This window comes from Danio rerio, chromosome 13 (genome assembly GCF_049306965.1).
Source record: "Danio rerio strain Tuebingen ecotype United States chromosome 13, GRCz12tu, whole genome shotgun sequence".
Lineage (NCBI taxonomy): Eukaryota > Metazoa > Chordata > Actinopteri > Cypriniformes > Danionidae > Danio > Danio rerio.
The window spans coordinates 50,752,787-50,775,000 of NC_133188.1; the positions used below are offsets into that span (position 1 = coordinate 50,752,787).

General features: G+C 37.3%; 1 protein-coding gene and 1 pseudogene across 5 annotated transcripts in view; one reads left to right on the top strand and one right to left on the bottom strand.

The window, feature by feature from the left end:
* The window catches only part of anapc1 (anaphase promoting complex subunit 1), a 169,425-nt gene that overhangs the window by 52,783 nt on the left and 94,428 nt on the right, over positions 1-22,214 (top strand). For all 5 annotated transcript variants that reach the window (XR_012388948.1, XM_005157066.5, XM_005157067.5 and 2 more), the window contains exons 18-21: positions 945-1,019; positions 5,006-5,271; positions 14,349-14,440; positions 19,195-19,343. Coding sequence is in view for 4 of the 5 variants with exons in the window: in XM_005157066.5 (XP_005157123.1) it covers positions 945-1,019; positions 5,006-5,271; positions 14,349-14,440; positions 19,195-19,343 (582 nt within the window). In the remaining variant the exon portion in view is untranslated. The remainder of the gene's footprint in view (positions 1-944; positions 1,020-5,005; positions 5,272-14,348; positions 14,441-19,194; positions 19,344-22,214) is intronic.
* Positions 1,730-1,841, bottom strand: LOC137487462 (U2 spliceosomal RNA; annotated as a pseudogene).

Genomic DNA, 22,214 nt, shown 5'->3' on the forward strand with positions numbered 1-22,214 from the left:
AATTAAATATTTGTTTAGAATTTGTATACATTTTTTGTATTTAATATATATTTTATTCCTTTAGCATTTCAAAAAAATATTCAAGATATTTATTATACAAAAAATGTATAAACACTATTTATTTATTTAAAAAAAAAAAGATTATAGCTCAAACTTTTGCTGTTTTAAAATTTGTCAGATGTTGTAAGCACAGAAAACCATTTACTACACTTTGTAATATTTTTGTATATGTTTACCTGCAGTTATAGATGTGTATACATTTGAAGTTATATACAGCTGAATTATTTTTTAGCCCTCCTGTATATTTTTCCCCAATTTCTGTTTAACGGAAAGAAGGCTTCTATCAGCTTACAGTGACACTTAAGTGCTTAACTATGAAGTTAAGTACATTTACATTTAGTCATTTAGCAGACACTTTTATCCAAAGCGACTTGCAAATGAGGATAAGGAAGCAATTTACACAACTATGAGAGCAACTCTAAGTAGGCAAGATATAAGTAGGCAAGATATGGTAATTAGGCAAATCATTGTATAACAGAGGTTTGTTCTGTAGACAATCGAAAAAAATATATAGCTTAAGGGGGCTTAACAAATATTGACCTTAAAATGTTTTTTAAAAAATTAAAAACTGCTTTTAGTTTAGCTGAATTAAAACAAATCAGATAATTCTCCAGAAGAAAAAAATATTATCAGACATACTGTGAAAATGTCCTTGCTCTGTTAAACATCATTTGGGAAATATTTAAAATAGAAAAAAGGACGATGAATAATTGTGAATTCAACTGTATTTATTGTTCATACTGTTATTAGGCTTATTTTCTGATTGTAACTGCTTTTGTTTTGTAGACCTCATACAGTGAATTATCATGCAGGCTGTGAGATTTGTAATAGGTGAATAAAGCACTTGTTTTAAATGATCATTAACACACTTGCTGTCTCCACAGCTTCATTTTGAAGTGCCTCTTTCACCAGTAATCGCTGCTAAGAAAGCCCGTCCTGCCGACACTGGGTCAGATGAGGTGAGTGGTGTGTGTGTATATATATTGGTGAAAAAAAACTTCACCGATAGGCGATTGAAGAAAAAAAAACCCTGAGAGAATGCAGACTCGGTTATTATTAGCGTAAACTGCAAGCTTGAGTGATAATTGTTTTATTACAGAAAGGGTTAAGAAAAAACACTCAAAATCAATTGGGTTTTTAAGAATATTTAGAAAATAAAATAAATAGTTTAATTTAGCAAGGAAATTTGAAAAACGCATAACCACAGATACAGGGACACTGGAGCATTTTAAAGCTGCAATTCATCAGCGGGTTGCTCATATGTCAGCTAATAGACAAACCAGCAGATCAGCTAAAGTCTTCTTACAACATGATTTCAAAATAAGATCATCTTGTAAAAATGAGTAAAACCTAATAAATTTACAGTATCAGGAAAAAAAGCTATATAAACTTGACATTAACAGAAAGAAAGCCATAAAGAAATCAGTTGAACTGTTATTGCCTGTAAAAATGTATGCAAAACAAATAAATTAAATGTATTGTTTTTCTTATCCAAAACATTTATTTATTTATTTATTTATTTATTTATTTATTTATTTATTTATTTTATTTTATTATTATAAATTTGACAAATTTTATTATTAAAATTATAAAAAATATTACATTATAAAACAAATTCATATTACAATAAAAAGTTACATTGACAAATATATTGATAAAAATAAATAAATAACAGTCACAAATGTAATATATAGTGCCCGGGTAGGACACATATCGGGTATTAAATTGATAAGAATAGATAGTACTCTTAATCTTAGCCAAAAGGCTGATCCAAAAGATATTAGATGACAACTGTCTTATTTAAATGAACATAATAGTTTACGAAAACTACTTTGTAAAAAATTTAAGCAATGTATGACCTCTTTATTAACTAAAAATTGATGAAAATCATACTTTTCAAAGGATTGCATATTCATTTATATGTAGAAGTTGGTTATGGGATGTAGCAATTTTTAATAAAGAAAGAGTGAGTCACACAGGCTAACCAGACACCAGGTTTTATCCTCTTTCCACTGCTTTAAGGGCTGCTCTTCCTCCCTCACGCTCGCAACTGAACAATATAACGAGATTCGCCCCGCCAAAACATATATGTTTGTACCTCTTATCATTTCGGCAGTTGCGTCTAGCCATTTATTGTTTTGACCTGCCACCTAGTCGACATTTAAAGTACTGCATTCGGATTAGTTTTACTTTCATTTTCTCTCAGTTTACAGTCAAGAGTAACACATGCGTTTTAATTCTGTTGCTGAATTAAAAGTTGAATTATATGTCCGTAAGTGCTCTATTTTTACTAAAGCTCTATTTTTGTAAATATTCAAGGGTTGTTTGATTATTATCTGTTTTATACCACCTGCATTTTGTTGTACAAACACTTCCTCATGGAAGTATGTACATACTTTCCCCCTCTTCGTTGGTGTTTTACATATTTTATTTTAAATATTGACAAGAACAATTGCCAGGAAAGTCACTTAATATCTTATTCTTTCCAAATGTAAAGTGGAGGTGAGTCCGAGAAGTCAGTCAGAAAAAAAGAGACCTAACATTTTTCTTCCAAAAACAAAGGATAACTTTTTTTTAGCTATGTTGATGCCATACTGAACGGGTAACTGTATATTTCGGTTAAGAGTCTCAAGAAAATCGGACCAGCCAAATATTGATATCATTGGGCCAGGGAGCAAAACACATTCATAAACATTTGCAAAGAACTGAAATATTTCTAACCAAAAATTCTGAATTTGAGCACAAGACCAAAAAAGATGTGCTTAGTTACCCTCAGAAGCTTTACACTTGTCACATGTGGAGGAAACCGAGGCATAGAATTTATTAAGCTTTGTTTTAGACTGTGTAATACTTTGTACTGAATAAGATGGTATCTTGAATTTATAGAACATGAATAAACTGATAAAAGGAAATTGATCCCAATCAGTCTCAGATATTGAAATGCCTAAATCATCTTCCCAAGCAACTTTCAAATGAAGAGAAGGAAAATCTGTTTTGTTTTTAAAAGCATTAACAAATAAAGAGGTTAAGCCCCTAGTGTTTGAAGAGTTTAAAAATAAATCAAATAACTTCTTTCTGAAGATAAAACATCAAAATCTGGAATATTTAGAGGGACATAGTTTCTGACCTGAAGATACCAAAACAAATTAGAAGGGGGTAGTTTAAATTTCTTAAAGAGTTTTGAAAAGGCGGCAAAAATATTATATTATATTATATTATATTATATTATATTATATTATATTATATTATATTATATTATATTATATTATATTATATTATATTATATTATATTATTCATTCATTCATTCAATTATTCATTCATTCATTCATTCATTTTCTTTTCGGCTTAGTCCCTTCATTATTCCGGGGTCGCCACAGCAGAATGAACCGCCAACTTATCCAGCACATTTTTGCACAGCAGATGCCCTTCCAGCCACAACCCATCTCTGGGAAACATCCACACACGCTCATTCACACTCATACACTCCGGAAAAATTTAGCCTACCCAATGCACCTGTATTGCATGTCTTTGGACACGCGAACACAGGGAGAACATGCAAACTCCACACAGAAATGCCAACTGACCCAGCTGAGGCTCGAACCAGCGACCTTCTTGCTGTGAGGCGACAGCACTACCTACTGCACCACTGTGTCACATTATATTATATTATATTATATTATATTATATTATATTATATTATATTATATTATATTATTTTATATTATATTATATTATATTATATTATTTTATATTATATTATGTTATGTTATGTTATATTATGTTATATTATATTATATTATATTATATTGTATTATAAAATATTATATTGTATTATATTGTATTATATTATATTATATTATATTATATTATTTTATATTATATTATATTATATTATATTATATTATATTATATTATATTATATTATATTATATTATTTTATATTATATTATATTATATTATATTATATTATGTTATGTTATATTATGTTATATTATATTATATTATATTGTATTATAAAATATTATATTGTATTATATTGTATTATATTATATTATATTATTTTATATTATATTATGTTATGTTATATTATGTTATATTATGTTATGTTATATTATGTTATATTATATTATATTATATTGTATTATAAAATATTTTATTGTATTATATTATATTATATTATATTATATTATATTATTTTATATTATATTATATTATATTATATTATATTATATTATGTTATGTTATATTATGTTATATTATATTATATTATATTATATTATATTATTTTATATTATATTATATTATTTTATATTATATTATATTATATTATATTATGTTATGTTATATTATATTATATTATATTATATTATATTATATTATATTATATTATATTATATTATATTATATTATATTATATTATAAATCTTTAACACTGGAAACTCTTTTATCTTGCCATTGCTCAAAAACGATATCAGGGTTTAAATGCATGATTGTAACAAATAGGAGTAAGTGGGGAGGTATTTGGTAATTTGTTAAATTTTCTAATTTGATACCATATTTTAATAGAGTTATTAGGAATGAAATTACATTTAGGAATATCTTTGTTAAGAAGAGGTACTGAAAACTGTAAATCAGAAAGAGGAGAATGGAAGGCACTTTGTTCTATCACTAACCAAGCAGGAGTGTCTGCTGAAATAATACATGGACATAATGTATTCTAATTGCTGTAACAAATGTATGGTATCTCGACTGAGTTCCTGTGCTGTTTTGTTGGTGGTGTTGATTTCACTACACGACCAAAAATTTGCCGTAGCTCTCGCCGTCTGTTTTTCGAATTCTATAAATTCAGACATACTACTCAGCTAATACTGCTTTTCATATAATATATAGTAGGCAAGTATGTGATTTTGGATGCAGCTCATGGGTTTTTTTCTGTTCTGACAGGATTGGCTGTATCTCCGCTGCTCAGACTATCATTGGCAGGTGTCCATGCGGCCTGCGGTGTCTGTTCAGGGTCTGGAGATGCTGTTTCCCCCTGCTGGAGTGGATGATCAGGAGTCTGCTCTGGGTTTGGAGTCGTCCGCTCTCCTTTTCCCACACATCCCGCTGCTCTTTTATGTCCTGCATCTGCTGTATGAGGACCTGAAGCTGGACGAGTTGCAGAGGAGTGGTGCCAGGGCTCTGGTTGGCCTGCTGCAACAGCTTGCCAGGTAATCTTTTATTTTTATTAATGTTTTTCATATGTCATATCATGCTTTGTGCAATAATGTAAATAACTTCTATTAAACTGTAAACAAAAAAATATCAAATTATTTCTGCATTATAAACTTACAAAATGGATTGCTCTTTTCTCTTGAATCAATTCTGAGACTAGTTAAAATGCAGCAGATTGTGCTGTGTGCGTTAAATAATGCCATACTCTTCTTGCAACCAATTATTTACAAATAGCACTTCAACTGAAATATTCTTTAATAAAGTTAGGAAAGGTTTAGGAAAGTTACAAGAGTGTTTAGAGTAAGCTTGTGAAACAAAATTTAAATGACATTACTCAGCAGCTCTTCCTAGTTATAAACTAGCGTAAAACACTATCTACTGTTAAAAATTTGCCTACAGCAGCGTCTGCTGTTACAAAAAAATCCTAGACCACTGTCTGCTGTTGAAAACTAGCCTAGATTGCCATCTGCTGTTAATAACTAGCCTAGAGCGCCATCTGCCGTTAAGAACTAGCCTAGAGCGCCATTTAAGAACTAGCCTAGAGCGCCATCTGCTGTTAAGAACTAGCCTAGAGCGCCATTTGCTGTTAAGAACTAGCCTAGAGCGCCATTTGCTGTTAAGAACTAGCCTAGAGCACCATCTGCTGTTAAGAACTAGCCTAGATTGCCGTCTGCCGTGAAGAACTTGCCTAGAGCGCCATCTGCTGTTAAGAACTAGCCTAGAGCGCCATCTGCTGTTTAGAACTAGCCTTGAGCGCCATCTGCCGTTAAGAACTAGCCTAGAGAGCCATCTGCTGTTAAGAACTAGCCTTGAGCGCCATCTGCCGTTAAGAACTAGCCTAGAGCGCCATCTGCCGTTAAGAACTAGCCTAGAGCGCCATCTGCCGTTAAGAACTAGCCTAGAGCGCCATCTGCCATTAAGAACCAGCCTAGAGAGCCATCTGCCGTTAAGAACCAGCCTAGAGCGCCATCTGCTGTTTAGAACTAGCCTAGAGCGCCATCTGCTGTTTAGAACTAGCCTTGAGCGCCATCTGCCGTTAAGAACTAGCCTAGAGAGCCATCTGCTGTTAAGAACTAGCCTTGAGCGCCATCTGCCGTTAAGAACTAGCCTAGAGCGCCATCTGCCGTTAAGAACTAGCCTAGAGCGCCATCTGCCGTTAAGAACTAGCCTAGAGCGCCATCTGCCGTTAAGAACTAGCCTAGAGCGCCATCTGCCGTTAAGAACCAGCCTAGAGCGCCATCTGCCGTTAAAAACTAGCCTAGGGCGCCATCTGCCGTTAAGAACTAGCCTAGAGCGCCATCTGCCGTTGAGAACTAGCCTAGAGCGCCATCTGCTGTTGAGAACTAGCCTAGAGCGCCATCTGCTGTTGAGAACTATCCTAAGCACCATTTGCTGTTAAAAACTAACCAAGAGCACAGCCTATAGTTAAACACTATCCTAATGTTATCTGCTGGTTAAAACCTAGCATTGAGTGCCATATTTTGTTTAAAAAACAGCCTAGTGCGCTGTCTGCAGTTAAAAACTAGCCTAGAGCGCCGTCTGCAGTTATAAACTAGCCAAGAGCCGCTCATTAATGTCAGTTCCAAAGCAGTGGATCAATCAGAATAACTTGTTTACTGTAGCATGTTAGCATGGCAACTGTTTTATTTGACTTTAACATAGCAGAGGAACACTAGAACTACATTTTGAACATTGTTTTTAATTTTTGTAATTTAATAATCTTGATTAAATTAAAACCCAACTATTATAACTATTATTGTAACTATTATACCTTGATTTTTCCTAAATATGTGTATATTTATTTCTTGCATAGTTAAATTATTAAAATTACAAAACACAAAAGAGCTGTGAGTATCTCTTTCTTGCTGTGGCTGATGCCGATGCTGATGCGCACCTCTCAAAAAATGTAACTGCACATTACAAAGGTGTGTAGTGCAAGATCTGTGATTGGTCGGTTTGGTAGAGGTGATGAGCGTGGGTGGTGCTGAGAGCTGTGAGCCTGATGTAAAGAAGCTCCAGATCTCAAATTTATTTTTGTTTACCTTATGATTAAAGTTGTTGCACGTCCCCGGGTTCTGCCTCTGACTGAGTGAGTTTGAGCTACTTGTACATTAAGGGAGCATTCAGAAAAATACAAAGCACCTGCAAAGAAACTTAATAAAGAGAAACATAAAAACCTGCTGCCAGCTAGCGTTTCGGAAGTGCTATTGAAGAGCAACACAAACAGCACGCAGAAGTATAAATGCACAACTACGCGTAAGTCAGTCAGTTGACCGTGGGTCATGCCGATCACTCAATGCAGAAGTATAAATTAGCAATATGCTTGTTTTATACTTCTGCGTCAAGTGACCTGCGTAACCCACGGCGCATGTAACGTACATAGCTATGCATTTATACTTCTGCGCGCTGTCTCTGTTGGTCTGCATTAACACTTCCGAAACGCTAGTGGGCAGTGAGGTGTTAATGTAATGAGGAGTTTCTTCGCTCCTGTTTTTTTTTTCTGAACGCTTTCTGAATGTACAAGTGGCTCAAACTCGCTCATTTTGAGGCAGGAATCGGCTGACGTGCAACAACTTTAACTATGAGGTAAACACAAAACAAAACTTTCCACCCGGAGCTCCTTCACGGACTCCACACTTGTAAACAATCGCTCAATTGGGCTCGCGCCGCTCGCACGGCTCTCGGTCCCGCCCTGACTTGTCAGCGCTACCAAGCCGACCAATCACAGAGCTTGGGCTACGCGTCGTTGCGACGTGTAGATGCATTTTTTGAAAGGTGCACATCAGCGACGACTACGGCTTAGGGCTATGCGTCAACGCGCAGGCTGCGCCGTAGCATACGCGTGCGGTTGACGCAGAAATATAAATCAGCCTTTAAGTCTAGTATAACTACAAATTTATAGGCTGTGTTACTAAATGACTTAATTAATATGACGACAGACATACAAAACTTACAAAATCTCATTAGAAGCTTTGAATGTAAATATGACGCCTTGTATGAGAACGTGCAGAATAACCGATATGGTAATTGTAGTAATTATGGATTTCTGGTAGTTACAGTGTTAACATGAACTCAACCCTAATGCCTATACTATGAAAGTAATGTTTATTGTGGCCCAGTACCAATTCTATTTTGTACCCCTACCCTTTTCCCTTTCCCTTGGCCCTTGAAACTGCACAAGTCATCATACATCATCGCAATCTCTTGCTTCATGTGAGATCAGACGATGGTGACTGCTGTAGTTGTTCCAGTTATGTTATTTTTTGGTATTTATCTTTAGGAAATCACTGAAGGCATATATTATGTTATCATACGGTATAATGTAGCAATAAAATCATAACTGTGCTGTGCATTTACACCGTGGCCATATTCATCTATATAAACACACAAAAACAACATTAACATTATGGCAGACACTGTAAAAAGCCCATTCCCAGCCACTAGGCTTTTCTGACAGGGTATTCGAGTGTCATCGAGTGTTAGAATGTTCTGTGACTGCTGTACAGGTTTTATGATTATGGATTATGATTATGGATTGCCAAATTTAGTGGTTCTGTAGCGTTTTTTTTAAAGCATGATGGTAAAACATGAACGCGATTATGAATATATTAAATCATGTGTGTTTGTTTGTTGTAAAAATTTGTAATAATGACAAAAAATACTAGTTTGTGGATCTCCTTATTTCCGGGTATGGCTATGCTGGGCTGGTGTATTCTGGGAAAATTTCTTACCCCTTGGTTTCGAGTGTGGTGCTGAAAAATCTCTGATCGATGTAGTATCTACCCCTTCCCCTTAGTCCTACACCTTCAAGCTAAAGAGAATTGGGACACCCCATCATGTGAACACGCAAAACGAGGGGTAGGGGTAAGGGAAAGGGAAAGGCTAAGGGGTAGAATTGGGATTGTTTCACTATTTCTTCATTTGTAAATCACTTTGGATAAAAGACTAAATGTATATAGATTATCTGTAGCCCAACCGTATTACTTAAAATAATTGATTTCAGTTGGTTTGAATGGAAGTTCTCCAAACCGTAAGTGCAATCCATTATTTAAAATGCAGAAATTGAGTGAATAGGAATAATACCACATGAACTGATCTTGTGTTTTCAACATGATTCATTCGCTAACCAAGTAATTGTCAACCAACTCATCAAACCTCCCACTTCACTTCTGCTTTTCTTTGTGGTGCATCCTATTTTTTTCATGGGTAGAGATAGATCACTGTAATGCATTTTATTGTTGAATAAAATGTCAAGTGCTTGCTGCCATGTGGACATGAACAAAACAGCAGCAAGAGTGTAATTGGTCGCTGTTTGATGAACCTGTGTGGGCTTGAGATTTAAAAGCAGCGTATTATAACAGACAAGAACACATAAGGCTAATGATAATCTGCCGTTTACTCTTCAGATTGTAGATGGCCAATATTCATCACAATTTTATTAGTCTTTTGATAAAATCTGATAGTTTTATGCAAAATATTCTTAGCATCGATAATTTCAAGCAAACTGCTCATTATAACTGATCACAGGCAAATAGATTTCTGACATGATATGCGGCATTCAGATGGAGAAATTGGCTACTTGGGGCGAAGAGCATAGAATCACTAAAGCCTAGTTCACACTACAGGATTTTAAACATCAGCAGATCGCTGTGCTGTTCACACTACATGACCTGACTTTGGCCCCGTTTACACTAGTACGTTTTAGTTTTAAAACGGCGTTTTAGAATGAAAACGATCCGCGTCCACACTCGCGTTTTACCCAGCGTTTCTGAACTGCTCTCCGTCCACACCAAAACGCTGAAAACGCACATCACGTGACCACACAGACGCTCTCGGGCAAGCGCTGCAGCCCATGTACCCAGATGAGAGCTGTGCTAGTCGGACTTCTCATCAAGCATCTCCCGCTGGATCTAATCTCACTATATTTATTAAACGGGATATTTCATTCATCTTGTTGTCTTTAGCTAACGACATATTCCCTGACTTTGGGCATTGGAATCTATTACTTGTTTTCAGGTAACGTGTTTTGGCTGAGCGCAAAGATAAGTTAATGATTAATGTAACCACGTACATTCTGTATATTGACTGATCGCTTGCCTTTATTTCCTATAATGTATAAACTTATTGTATGTTATACTTTTAAAATGGCCATTATCGATTCTTAAAACTGATACTCAGCAAAAGAGAGGGGATGTTTCGTATTTTCACTGAAATTGAAAGGAGGCCGTTGTTATCGGCTCCGTTTTGTTATAAATATCCACACAGTGAAGATGACGCTCATCTTATGCAGCACGGCGCCTCAACATGTCTGCTGTCTAAGTTGCTAATATTAAAATGAAAATAGGCAGTTCCTTAAATCATGTTTACATTTTATTGTTGAGAAAGTGAAACAACGAAGCCAGGGTGATGTGAATGAAGTTATAAAGTACACTGTTCCCTTTGAAGATTTACCCGTGTCCTCGGTATAGTCTGCTTTTCCATATCAAACTGAGAAGAAGAGACTGCAGCCTTGATCAAACTTGCGAAGTCTGAACTTACACGGAGAAGATTCAGGACTGAACTGTGTGTTAGGCTACTTAATATTCAGGAAAAGCCCCAATCAGAGAGGCGAACGTCTGCAGCCCCGCCTCCGTTTTCAGATGTCTCCGTTTTCCATCATCCACACTGAGACGGAGCAGCAGCGTTTCAAAATGAAAACGGCCTCTCCAGCGTTTTCGTAACACTCCGTTTTCGGCGCTCGAGAACTCCGGCGTAGTGTGGACGGTTGGCGTAACCGTAGCAAAACTTATGCGTTTTCAAACTAAAACGCATTAGTGTAAACGGGGCCTTTGTGTCTTTTGATCTCTGTGGTGTTCACACTACGCAACACTCCGTGAACGATCCACAAGAGGGGGGTCACACACTACATGATCTGACAACAACTCATTCCCCATCAGCTCATTCAAGCTACCAAACCACAGCCAATGAAAATTTGAGGGAGGAGTCGTCAGAAAAAAGCTGAACACTATTGGCTGCTTGTGTGCTGATGACATCACTGACAGCTTTTCAAGCTTTGGAGAAAGCATTTAAAAACATCGTCAAATCAGCTGATTTATCAGCGCATTAATCACTCATCTGCAGGTTCCAGTGGAGAGATACACAGAGAGTTTTTAATTTTTGTAATTTTATAACTCTTTGAAATAAAACTAACATATTTATAACACCCCGCCGTTTTCTAACTATCAGTGTCTTTCTGACATTGTTATTTTTTTTATTACAAAACAGTAAAGAACTGAGCATTTCTGCCTTAAATTACCGTATTGGTCAAAATGACTGCATGCATGTCTGATACTTTTCACTGTGACTTTAAATATGTGTGCATTTTCTTGCCTGGCAACTTCCTGCTAACATAAACAAAACTTTCTGATGGCAAAAACATCAATTTACTTTAGATATCTTTCAAAACAGCATATTATGTGCTGTGAAATAGCTCCTGTTTGAAAGTGAAAATGAAAGCCAAGACCTTTAAGTGTTTTAGTGTCTTAACTACATATTTATAGGCTGTATTACCAAAACAATATTATATTTTTAGGGTTATGGTGTCATTAAATATGATGCCAGACATTCAAAGCTTAATTTTAATATCTCAATAATAGCTTTGAATGTAAATATGTTGTGACAATATGGCGTTTTATATAAGAACCGTCAGAATGAGCAGTATGGTAATTCTAATAGTAACAGAATTCTAGTTCTACTGTTAATATAGCCTACTCTCATGTCTGTGCTAACGCAGAATGAAGCGAGTGCACCGATGCCCATTCTGACCAATCACAGATGTTTCTGCTGAGCTCCTGAACACACAGGCACGCGGCTCATGCTGATATGCTCTCTCATTGGCTGTAGCTCGTCACTACATCTGACCACACGTGGGGTTGAGTCGGCCGACTGCTCTGGAATATTTAGCATGCTGAATATTGGATTTCCGTCTGCGAGGTGTCGGCGACGCGTCAGCGAGCCTCGTTGATGCGTTGTTCAGTAGTTCACACATAAAGAGCGGCGAGCGCCGAGCACCCGCAGATTTCTTCCCGATCACAGCCCGATCTGTCGGCGAGCTCATTAACTTCCAAATCGGGCTCAAATCAGGCTTAAAATCCTCTAGTGTGAACTAGGCATAAGAGGCGACACTCTAGTGCAATTTAGGAAACAGCCACTAGATGGCGCGGCGACCATTTTGGAATGAAAACTCCAGTAGAACAACAGCATATTATAAGTCTGTAAAATAAACTATTAAAAGTGCTGATGATTGTGATAGTAAGTGCTGTATTGTCATCTTTCAGGTTGTATCTCAGCTGTAATGCGCTTTTTAAATAAATAAATAAAAAAACAAAGCAGCTGCTTGCCATCGCGACAGCAATAAGATCCAATGGACAGCCGATCGCTTTCACTCCAAAATGGCGGAATCCGGGGCTGTTGCTGGGCGCTGCTGTTGCAATGAAATGTTGTATTGAGTGTTGCCTCTTGGTCATTCTTTTTCACATATATATACTTGTGTGTGTGTGTGTGTGTGTGTATATATATATATATATATATATATATATATATATATATATATATATATATATATATATATTAGGGATGTAACGGTATCAGAATTTCACGGTACGGTAATACCTCGGTATGAATGTCACGGTACGGTATTTATTGAATCATTTACAGGAAAAAACAAAACTTATGAAAATACTCCAAAAAAGTGCCAAAAGTGTCAATGACATACAAATTAGCCATCTATCTGTAAGCTTTGAAACAGGAACTTCAATTTTAATAACAAAAAAATATTAAACCATGTAAAAAAAATAAAGTTTCAATTTAGTATTGTTGAAAACTCATCACATTCAACATTTAATCACTCACTCACTTAGATAGAGATGGGTTTAAAGGAAAATTATCATATAAATATAATCTGGTAAAAGCTGGGATCTCTGGGTATTTACAATGTCCCCTGCAACAGAAAAAAAAACCTCTCATTTGGGACTGAGGTTTCTGGGACAAGAGAGATATGACTTGGCCCAGGTTGACAGCAGTGGGTAACGTTGTGCATTGTCTTTCCCCCACTTGAGAGGACAAACCATGAGTGAGATAGAGATCTCATGTCTGCATCAATCTGAACAGTGTGCTGACAACACCGCTATTCAGTACGCGCGCGCGACAACACTTGCTTGGAGTTTTCCAGCTCTTTTTCATCCCCGCTACTAGCAGCACACTCCATTTCCGCATTACTGGATCTGTAGCGACAACAGACCGCAAGGGATGATGGTCAAGCCTGGGCTGATGGGAATTGTAGTTTTCGCTACCTCCCGTTCGCTTCATTAGCCTGAGCAAATTTTCTCAGAAGACCTATAGTTTTACCGAGTCATGCGACTACGGTAATATCGAAAAAAATTAATATTGCGGTATGACGGTATTTACAATACTGTTACATCCCTAATATATATATATATATATATATATATATATATATATATATATATATATATATATATATATATATATATATATATATATATATGTGTGTGTGTGTGTGTGTATGTGTGTGTGTTTGTGTATATATATATACCTTAAAACAAAGGACCATATATGACATATTGACATGGAAAAATAACAAGATCAAAGATCAAATCATTTCGATAAACACAATATGTAATATTTACAGATATAAGCAATCAATTTAGAGCAGGTAATTCAATCATATTTTTCTCATTCATTCTCAATCAAAAATGGTTTAATTTAATTGGGATTTGACATGACAATAAATGACATATTAACATAAAAAATAACTTCAAACTCTTTATTGTTTACGAATAAAAAAACTTTGCCAAAATAGTGATATTCACAATATAGTTAGTAATGAGTTCGTAATGAGTCTTCACATGTGCGGTAACTAAACCACAGATCCCATTAATCAGATTCTCGTTAAATCTCACCAAATGAGTCATTGTCTGGTTTGCCTCTTTTACTACTAGTATTAGTGTATATATTGACCGCCTGATGACTCTTTTTAACCTCTAATATTTTTTTCTTCCTCTTCTCTCATTAGGGACCTGCAGCTGGAGGATTTCATTGATCTGTACTGGCGTGATTTCCCCTCATTCATCAAAACGTTCAAGGAGGCCTGTGTGATTGATCAAGGTACGAGCACAAATCGATGTGTTCAGGACTGTTCATTAGCAGCTGAAGGCATTTCTATGCATTTACCAAACACTGCTGACCTGAGGATTTCAGCCTGATCTGCTTCCAGTCATGTTTAGGGTTTGAGCGGCAGGCCGTGGGGATTCTCCCGGCTTTTATATGGGAGAATTTAATGTATAAAGTAGATGTGAACTTTTAGTTTTCGATATCAAGATATTTTATGTGTATTAAAGGCCCTGATACTTTAAAGGGCACATAGTTTACCCGTTTTTTTAAGATTTAATATTAATGTTATGGTTCTTTGAGTGTGCCAGTTTAGGTTCAGTTCTAAACACAGTTCAAGGGCCTCATGCATCAACGCTGCGTACGCACAAAAACTTTGAGTACGCCAGGTTTCACGCTCAGAATCGCTCACGTTTGGATTTACTAACAATGAACTGAACGTGGGAATGTGCGCAGCTTTACGGCAGCTTTCTGGCTGGCGTACGCACTTTTTTTGTGCGTGTCTGTTTTATTTCCATTGGCGACTCCTAGAGGCAGTTGTGTTAAATTCCTCTCTACAAAGTGTCTGAGCCTTGCAATGGCAGCTGCATGAGACGGGTTCATCTAGCAGGTATATAAGGTTTCCATACCATACAGTTGAGCAGCTAAACATTAAAGCACAATTTGCAGCGGTCGCCTGTTTTCCCAATGTAATCTGAGCTATCTACCGCACGCACATTGCTATAAAGACACTATCTGAAGATGAATTTGCATGCGTGAATCAGAAACATTTTCATTCACTAAATGTGCAAATAAAATATGATGCACAGACTTATTAATGATTCCTACTTGTCTTTCTCGTGATAAATAGTTGGCAAAATCTGATATGTAGCGGGGAAAAAAGAAGAAAGAGTTCATCAGACGCTGGATTCGAACCGAGTTCATGCTCGAACGTGTCAAAACATGGTGACATGCATCTTACGAGCTGCGCCACTGAGACTGTTAAGGGTACCGCAACATTTTACACCTATAAATCACACTATTTCTTTTCTAATTCACTCAGTGCAATATTCAGACCCAACTGTGTTAACTGCATCAGCTAAACTCTCCCACTCTATTTTTTTCATTTGTTGTTAATTCCGGAGGACAAATTTGCAAATAACACCGCTTTTCTCCGGTCTACCTCCGAAAGCAGCACCTCCAATTCACATTCTGTTCAAAGTTTCTCTTTTTGCTTGATTTTGCCTTTGCTATTTTGTTGGGTTTTGCCAAAGTAGAGTCATTTGCATATTCATACAGGGGAGGAGGCAGGGAGGGGTTTTGTGCTCGTGCATGTTGCGCACAGTTTCACGTTCATTCAGATGTACAAAAGAATATGCGTGAGATTCGGCGTACACAGTGTTTCATACATCTGAATTTTTTTCTGCATACGCACATTTACAGCTTTGTGCGTACGCAATGTTTTAGTAAGATTTCCACGCAAGTCTTCGTACATGAGGCCCCTGATGTTTTTATTATAATGTGTTCAATAGTGTTAAGGGGCGTGTTGCTTCACATGAAAATTAAGCTGCGTCCCAAATCGCATACTTATGCACTATTCTACGCCATTTTGTAGTATAAATAGTGTATGTAGTGTGTTCACACTGAAAACTCTAAAAATAATAAGTGCACTTTGATTACCCGGATGATGCACTCATTCAGCCGCTAAAATGAAGAGTGGAATGATGGACACTTCACGCACTCAACGACCGCAGGTTTGCTTATGTAGCGGAAGGGGCGGAGCTATCGGACGCACTTGTTGAATACCTTTATTTATTTTGGATGGTGAAAGCAAAATTCTCCTATGATAGTGATTATAGCGCCTCCCGATGGTGAATGCAGCAATACTCACGGCAGGTATTATTTGATAATTCGGTCGTTTATTTCACTGATTTGGCAACCTTCAAACCTCATCAGGGAAACGGTTTGAATTTCCGCTTAGTAAAAAAACAATAGTGTGCCATTTGGGACGCCACTACATACATATACTATCCTGTTGAGTGTGTAAATGCATAAGTACATGTATAGTGTGCCATTTGGGACGCAGCTTTAGTTTCAACTTCCCTCCCTACGTAACAAGGGGGCGGAGCCAAGAGTTTCCCCGCTCTGTTTTTGACAACAGACAGGCAGACAGAGAGAAGCAGAGTGAGAGGATCAGCATTCAGCCGTACATGTACGACTCGGACGCAGACCAAGCAGAGAGTACGAAATCATTTGTGCCTTTGTATAGCTTTACAGCCAACTGTTACAGCCAACTGCTAGTTTAAATGCCGAGCTTGTACACCGAGACTAATAACCACGCACACTGAATTAACTTTGACTGAGACACCAGATGCACCGTTCAGAGCTGCGACACGGAACACCAGACACGCACATTCGCATGTTATTTAAAATGAAACTATTCAGATGGCGCTCTGTGGCGCGGCAGAAATATGAAGTGTCCCGAATCAAGGCTGGGTGCTGCGGACAGCCGCCGGCTGGAAGCACGTTTGTTTGTACCCTGACAGAAAGCTGTCAGTTTCCAGCTGCACCTAATTAAGATCACAGGGATCTTCTGTGACCGTGAGAAAAAACGGCTGAAATTTAAGGTAGACGCAATAAAAAGTACACGTTCAAAGTCCTGATTTTATTCTTGTAGAAAAAAAGCTTGTGCGCGCAACACAATTTATTCATTCATTCATTTTCTTGTCGGCTTAGTCCCTTTATTACTCCGAGGTCACCACAGCGGAATGAACCGCCAACTTACACGTTTTTACACAGCGGATGCCCTTCCAGCCGCAACTCATCTCTGCGAAACATCCACACACACTCATTCACACACACACACACACACACACACACACACACACACACTCATACACTACAACCAATTTAGCCTACCCAATTCACATGTACCGCATGTCTTTGGACTGTGGGGGAAACCGGAGCACCCGGAGGAAACCCACGCGAACGCAGGGAGAACATGCAAACTCCACACAGAAACGCCAACTGAGCCGAGGCTCGAACGAGTGACCCGGTCGCCCTGAAGCAGTGCAGATGTACAAAATAAAAACTATAAAAAGCAGTGGATCTTATCAAAGCATTTATTGGGTAAAATTGCTCATTTTTACTGTCATTCAATGTGTTTTGGTTACTTTAATTGAGCTCGAGTAGGTGCAAAAATACACCCAGTGGCGAATTGATAGCAACACTGCCCCTTTAGCTCTGCTCACGCTCCACGCTGACGCAATCTTTCTGTGTGCGATATGAAAGCGTTAACATTTATCTGTTAACATGGACGCCGAAATAAACACGAGCTGCTCACGCTCTGCTCGCACGTGCCATGTGAAAGAGGCGTAAACGATGAACAGACTCATGAAACAGGCTTGCCATGGTAGAAAGGATGATAGTCAGCCTTCAATGTCCTCGTTTGGTACAATACATTCTGATAAAAACAAGTGCACTTTACATGCTTCGTTCTTGTTGCATTATTCATTAAGATAAATCTAAACTAATTTCTGTAGTGCAAACAACTCACAATTGTAGTTGGGAACATCTGTTCTACCAAAAAGACCGGGGAGACAATTATGATACTGATTACATTTATTGATAAGTATTGTTTGACAAGAGTATCATGAAGCAGGATTTCTTTGGCAGAGACCCCGTCCATAGCTCGGTTTGGAAACTTCCATCTTGGAAAGATCCAGCTGAGTCTGCCGAGGACGAAGGCAGGGGCGGAGCCTTCCCCCCCTGAAAAGGGCCAACATGGTGGTGGTGGGGAGGATGGTGGGTGAACGTCTGCATCGGTGCCTGCAACCAAATGAATGAAATGAATGAACGGCTTATATATTCCTTGTGTCTCTTGGCTATTGGTTGGACCTCATTGTGATGGGTGACGTGGCATTAGGTATTCCTTGTGTCTCTTGGCTATTGGTTGGAACTCATTGTGATGGGTGACGTGGCATTAGGTATTCCTTGTGTCTCTTGGCTATTGGTTGGAACTCATTGTGATGGGTGACGTGGCATTAGGTATTCCTTGTGTCTCTTGGCTATTGGTTGGAACTCATTGTGATGGGTGACGTGGCATTAGGTATTCCTCGTGTCTCTTGGCTATTGGTTGGAACTCATTGTGATGGGTGACGTGGCATTAGGTATTCCTTGTGTCTCTTGGCTATTGGTTGGAACTCATTGTGATGGGTGACGTGGCATTAGGTATTCCTTGTGTCTCGTGGCTATTGGTTGGAACGAATTGTGATGAGTAACGTGACATTTTGGTCTTCCTGGTAGAACTACCGCTACAAGCTACATTTATTACATGTAATGCATATTTAAAAAATAGTTGGGTTTAAATTGGGCTCGTGTTTATGATTAAAGTTAAAGTGTCGGACCGAGTCGGGCTCGGACACAAGGTGCACAGGCTCAAGTAGTGTGGAGTTTTATTTTTTGGGCCCGGTCTAAGTGACAACTCACCATTATGGATGACAGATGTGAAATTGGCACTGGTGTGACTTTGGTAAATCAAATATATTTGTTTGAAAACATCGAAAGAGAAATACTTGTAAGAGTACTGTAAAATACTTACTTGCACAACAAAACATTCTGTATTTATTTAGAAATTTAACATTTTTGTGGCAAGGTTGAAATTCACATGGAATTGCTCACATACCCTTTTATCACATGTAAAGAATCGTTTAGCTGTCTTTACATTATTTCACACGTCTTCACACTGTTCTGTCCTCTCTGTGTGTGTATAGCTCAGATGGAGCTGATGACGTGGCCGGTGTTTCTGAATGGAGAAGCTCCGTGTGTGTTCAACTGGATCAGTCGCTGTCTGAGAGGACAAGATGTTGCGCCGTTTCCATATCTGCCTGGCATCTGTGAGAGAACCAAACTACTGGTGCTGGTAAGGACCAAAATTCAACTTGTCGTGCAGAAATACACTCCAGAAAAGCATTTATTCCTTGTTTAATATGTCCAGTAGAGTTTAATATGTCATTTTTGAACTGTCCAATATGCTCTTTAAAAAAGAAAACAGGAACACTTTAAAAAAATATCCATAAATTAGCAGTTTTTTGCATTTTGTGATTCATGTTTTATTTTTACATTTTTACTGTTAATTTATGCTTTTGAATTGCATTTTGGGACCTTGATCTTTCCACCAAATGCTTTGAAAAGTTTAAAAAAGTGACATTTTTAATAGTTTAATGATATATTGTTTGGGTTAGTGTTGTATATTGCGCTACAAACACCTTGTTATAAGCTGCCAGTATATTATCTGTTATTTTACAGACTTATTTCTCTAAATATTATTTCTTCTACATAATATTATCTATATTAAAGAATTTAAACTCTGCAGACCCGATACCGGGTCTGTGACGTCATCGACTTTCGCTTTAAGATTTAAAGGGCGAGCATTGCACCAGACCCTCGTAAGTGGTTTCGTTTGAAAGTGTAGAATCTATATGTTATGCACATACGCATCACTTTGGTTTTTATTCTACTGTACAAAAGTTATTTACACTTAAATACACAGTATTTTGGATACCCGAGCTGGGTATTTTACATTGGTTCATTTTCATAAGGTTCATATATGACACATGTACAAGTTATAGCTCAAATGAAAGCTCTTGCCGGTGCTCATACGGTTCTAGCATTCTTTTTACTGAATTATATTCACATATCAAACAGTTGCCGAATGAATCACCGTGTTTCCATGGCGCAGAAGTGAAAACAATACATTTATGATCACTAAGCAGCCCCAGATAGCAGACAGCTGTCATCTCTGACCTTATGCTGTGTGCTTCAGGACCATTCTCCTCTGTATTTGAGGTGATGTGCATAAGTAATCCTTTTATATGTCTGACGTAATCCAAACACAGTGAATTATGTTTGATCAAACAAAAGAATAGTGAAATATGTAAACAATGATCGGTCCCTGTGGCTTGTACAGCACCTCTCATCAGTTGGAATACAATAACTTTTGCATAGATTATGGTAGAGACATTTTTCTTTTTTCCTATGATTACAGACATATGCAGGAACCACCAAAATTAATTACAGCACCCTAAACCACACAGAACCTAAAAGGTACAGTAAAAAAAAAATACAAAAAGCGCCTCTTTTTCTAGGTGTTTATTATAACACAGACAACATTTACAGTTATTTAAACTCTTTCAATAGTGTTTTATGAAAATTCAAAGGTTTTTCTTTATAATAAATCCAAAGTTTTGCATTTACACCTCTGCATGTGGATTTGGGAAGCTTTTAAATTTGGGTAGGCAAAATCCAGGCAAAAATCCCAAAATAACAGCCGAGTTTAACTGGTTAACTATTAAAATCTCTATAAAAGTCGCTTTGTTAATCTGCAGAGTTAAATTTTCAACATCAGAATTCGACAGAGTAGAGACTTACATCCTATAATGCAATTCACAACCATAAATAAACAGAAAAACACTTGTAAATCACAAAATACAGAAACCGTTCATTAACAGATATTTGTTATTTACAGTGCAGTCTTGTTCTTTACTAGATGTTGTACAGTATGAACTGATTAGTCTGTTTCACAATCACTTATTTGAGCAATTCTTATAATTAATCATTTAGAAAGACTCAAACTCGGGAGGTGAATCTGTCTGACGAATCTTTGATTTATATCTTTGATTACTTTTTATTATTTGCATGTATTTTAAGGGTGTTTTCACACCTCAAGTTTGGAAAAAGTCAGGAAAGTGGGTGTGTCCAGTTCTGATTAGGTGGGAGTGTCGGGGAAGGGAAAGAGGGAAGGTTTTCCATGAAAATGGGAGTTTCCGTTTGGGCACAAGCTGATTTTCATGGAGGCAAAACAAACAAAGACGCAGGGGGAGAAAGACAGTGACTGTGTTTACATGGACATCAGTAATCAAATTATTTGCTAAATTAATAATTTGTCGACTTTAACTGCAGTTCAGCACTCTTACCTTCATTCAGGAACATTTCCTGCATGCCCCCCGTGACAAACAAGAAAAAAACCTCCGCATTTCTCTGTAAATTAGATGCACTCGGTAGGTAGCATCAGAAAGCCGTGTGTTTATAGACCATCCTGTCACAACAAGTGCCGAAAATTCTACAGACAGTTATAGTTTATGGTGTTAACATTTAGAGAGCAGCATTTACAGTACATTCAGCCTATAATATTGTAGTGATATGAACGTACGGTAAACTTAGTAACTAAATCATTTTGACTAAGGTATGTGTTCAAAAACTGAAAGAGCACTGCTGATGATACGAACTAACTTTGCCATCTGAATAAACATAAACAAAGACCACTGATCACACACTGACCAAATCTGTAGAGACAGGACAATCAACTGAAGCTGCGTCTTTTTTAAAAGGAGACAAGCAGCAAATCCGTATTTCACCATTTCCAGTTGCGAAAAGCTCTCAGGTAAAAATGTTCCTTACAAACGTATTTCTGACGCGTGTCGCGTCCATCCACACGTGAGTCCAGCTGCGCTCCTCTCATAGCAGGAAATGAAAGCAAAACCGTGTCGACCCGTGTCTCCAAACAACTCTTCTTCTTTCACTTGTATTTGCAACACAACGTGGCGTCTCTTTGCCGTCTGAACACTGTAACAGGTAAAAATTTCGAAGCATTCATGCATATTAATGAAGTTGCACCGCATACACAATAGAGTGCGCTGATTGGTTTGAACCAAGTTTTTCTCATGAGTTAATGCAGCACACTCAGAGATGTCACAATGCACTCGCAGGTACAGACATCCACTCTCCATGCTGG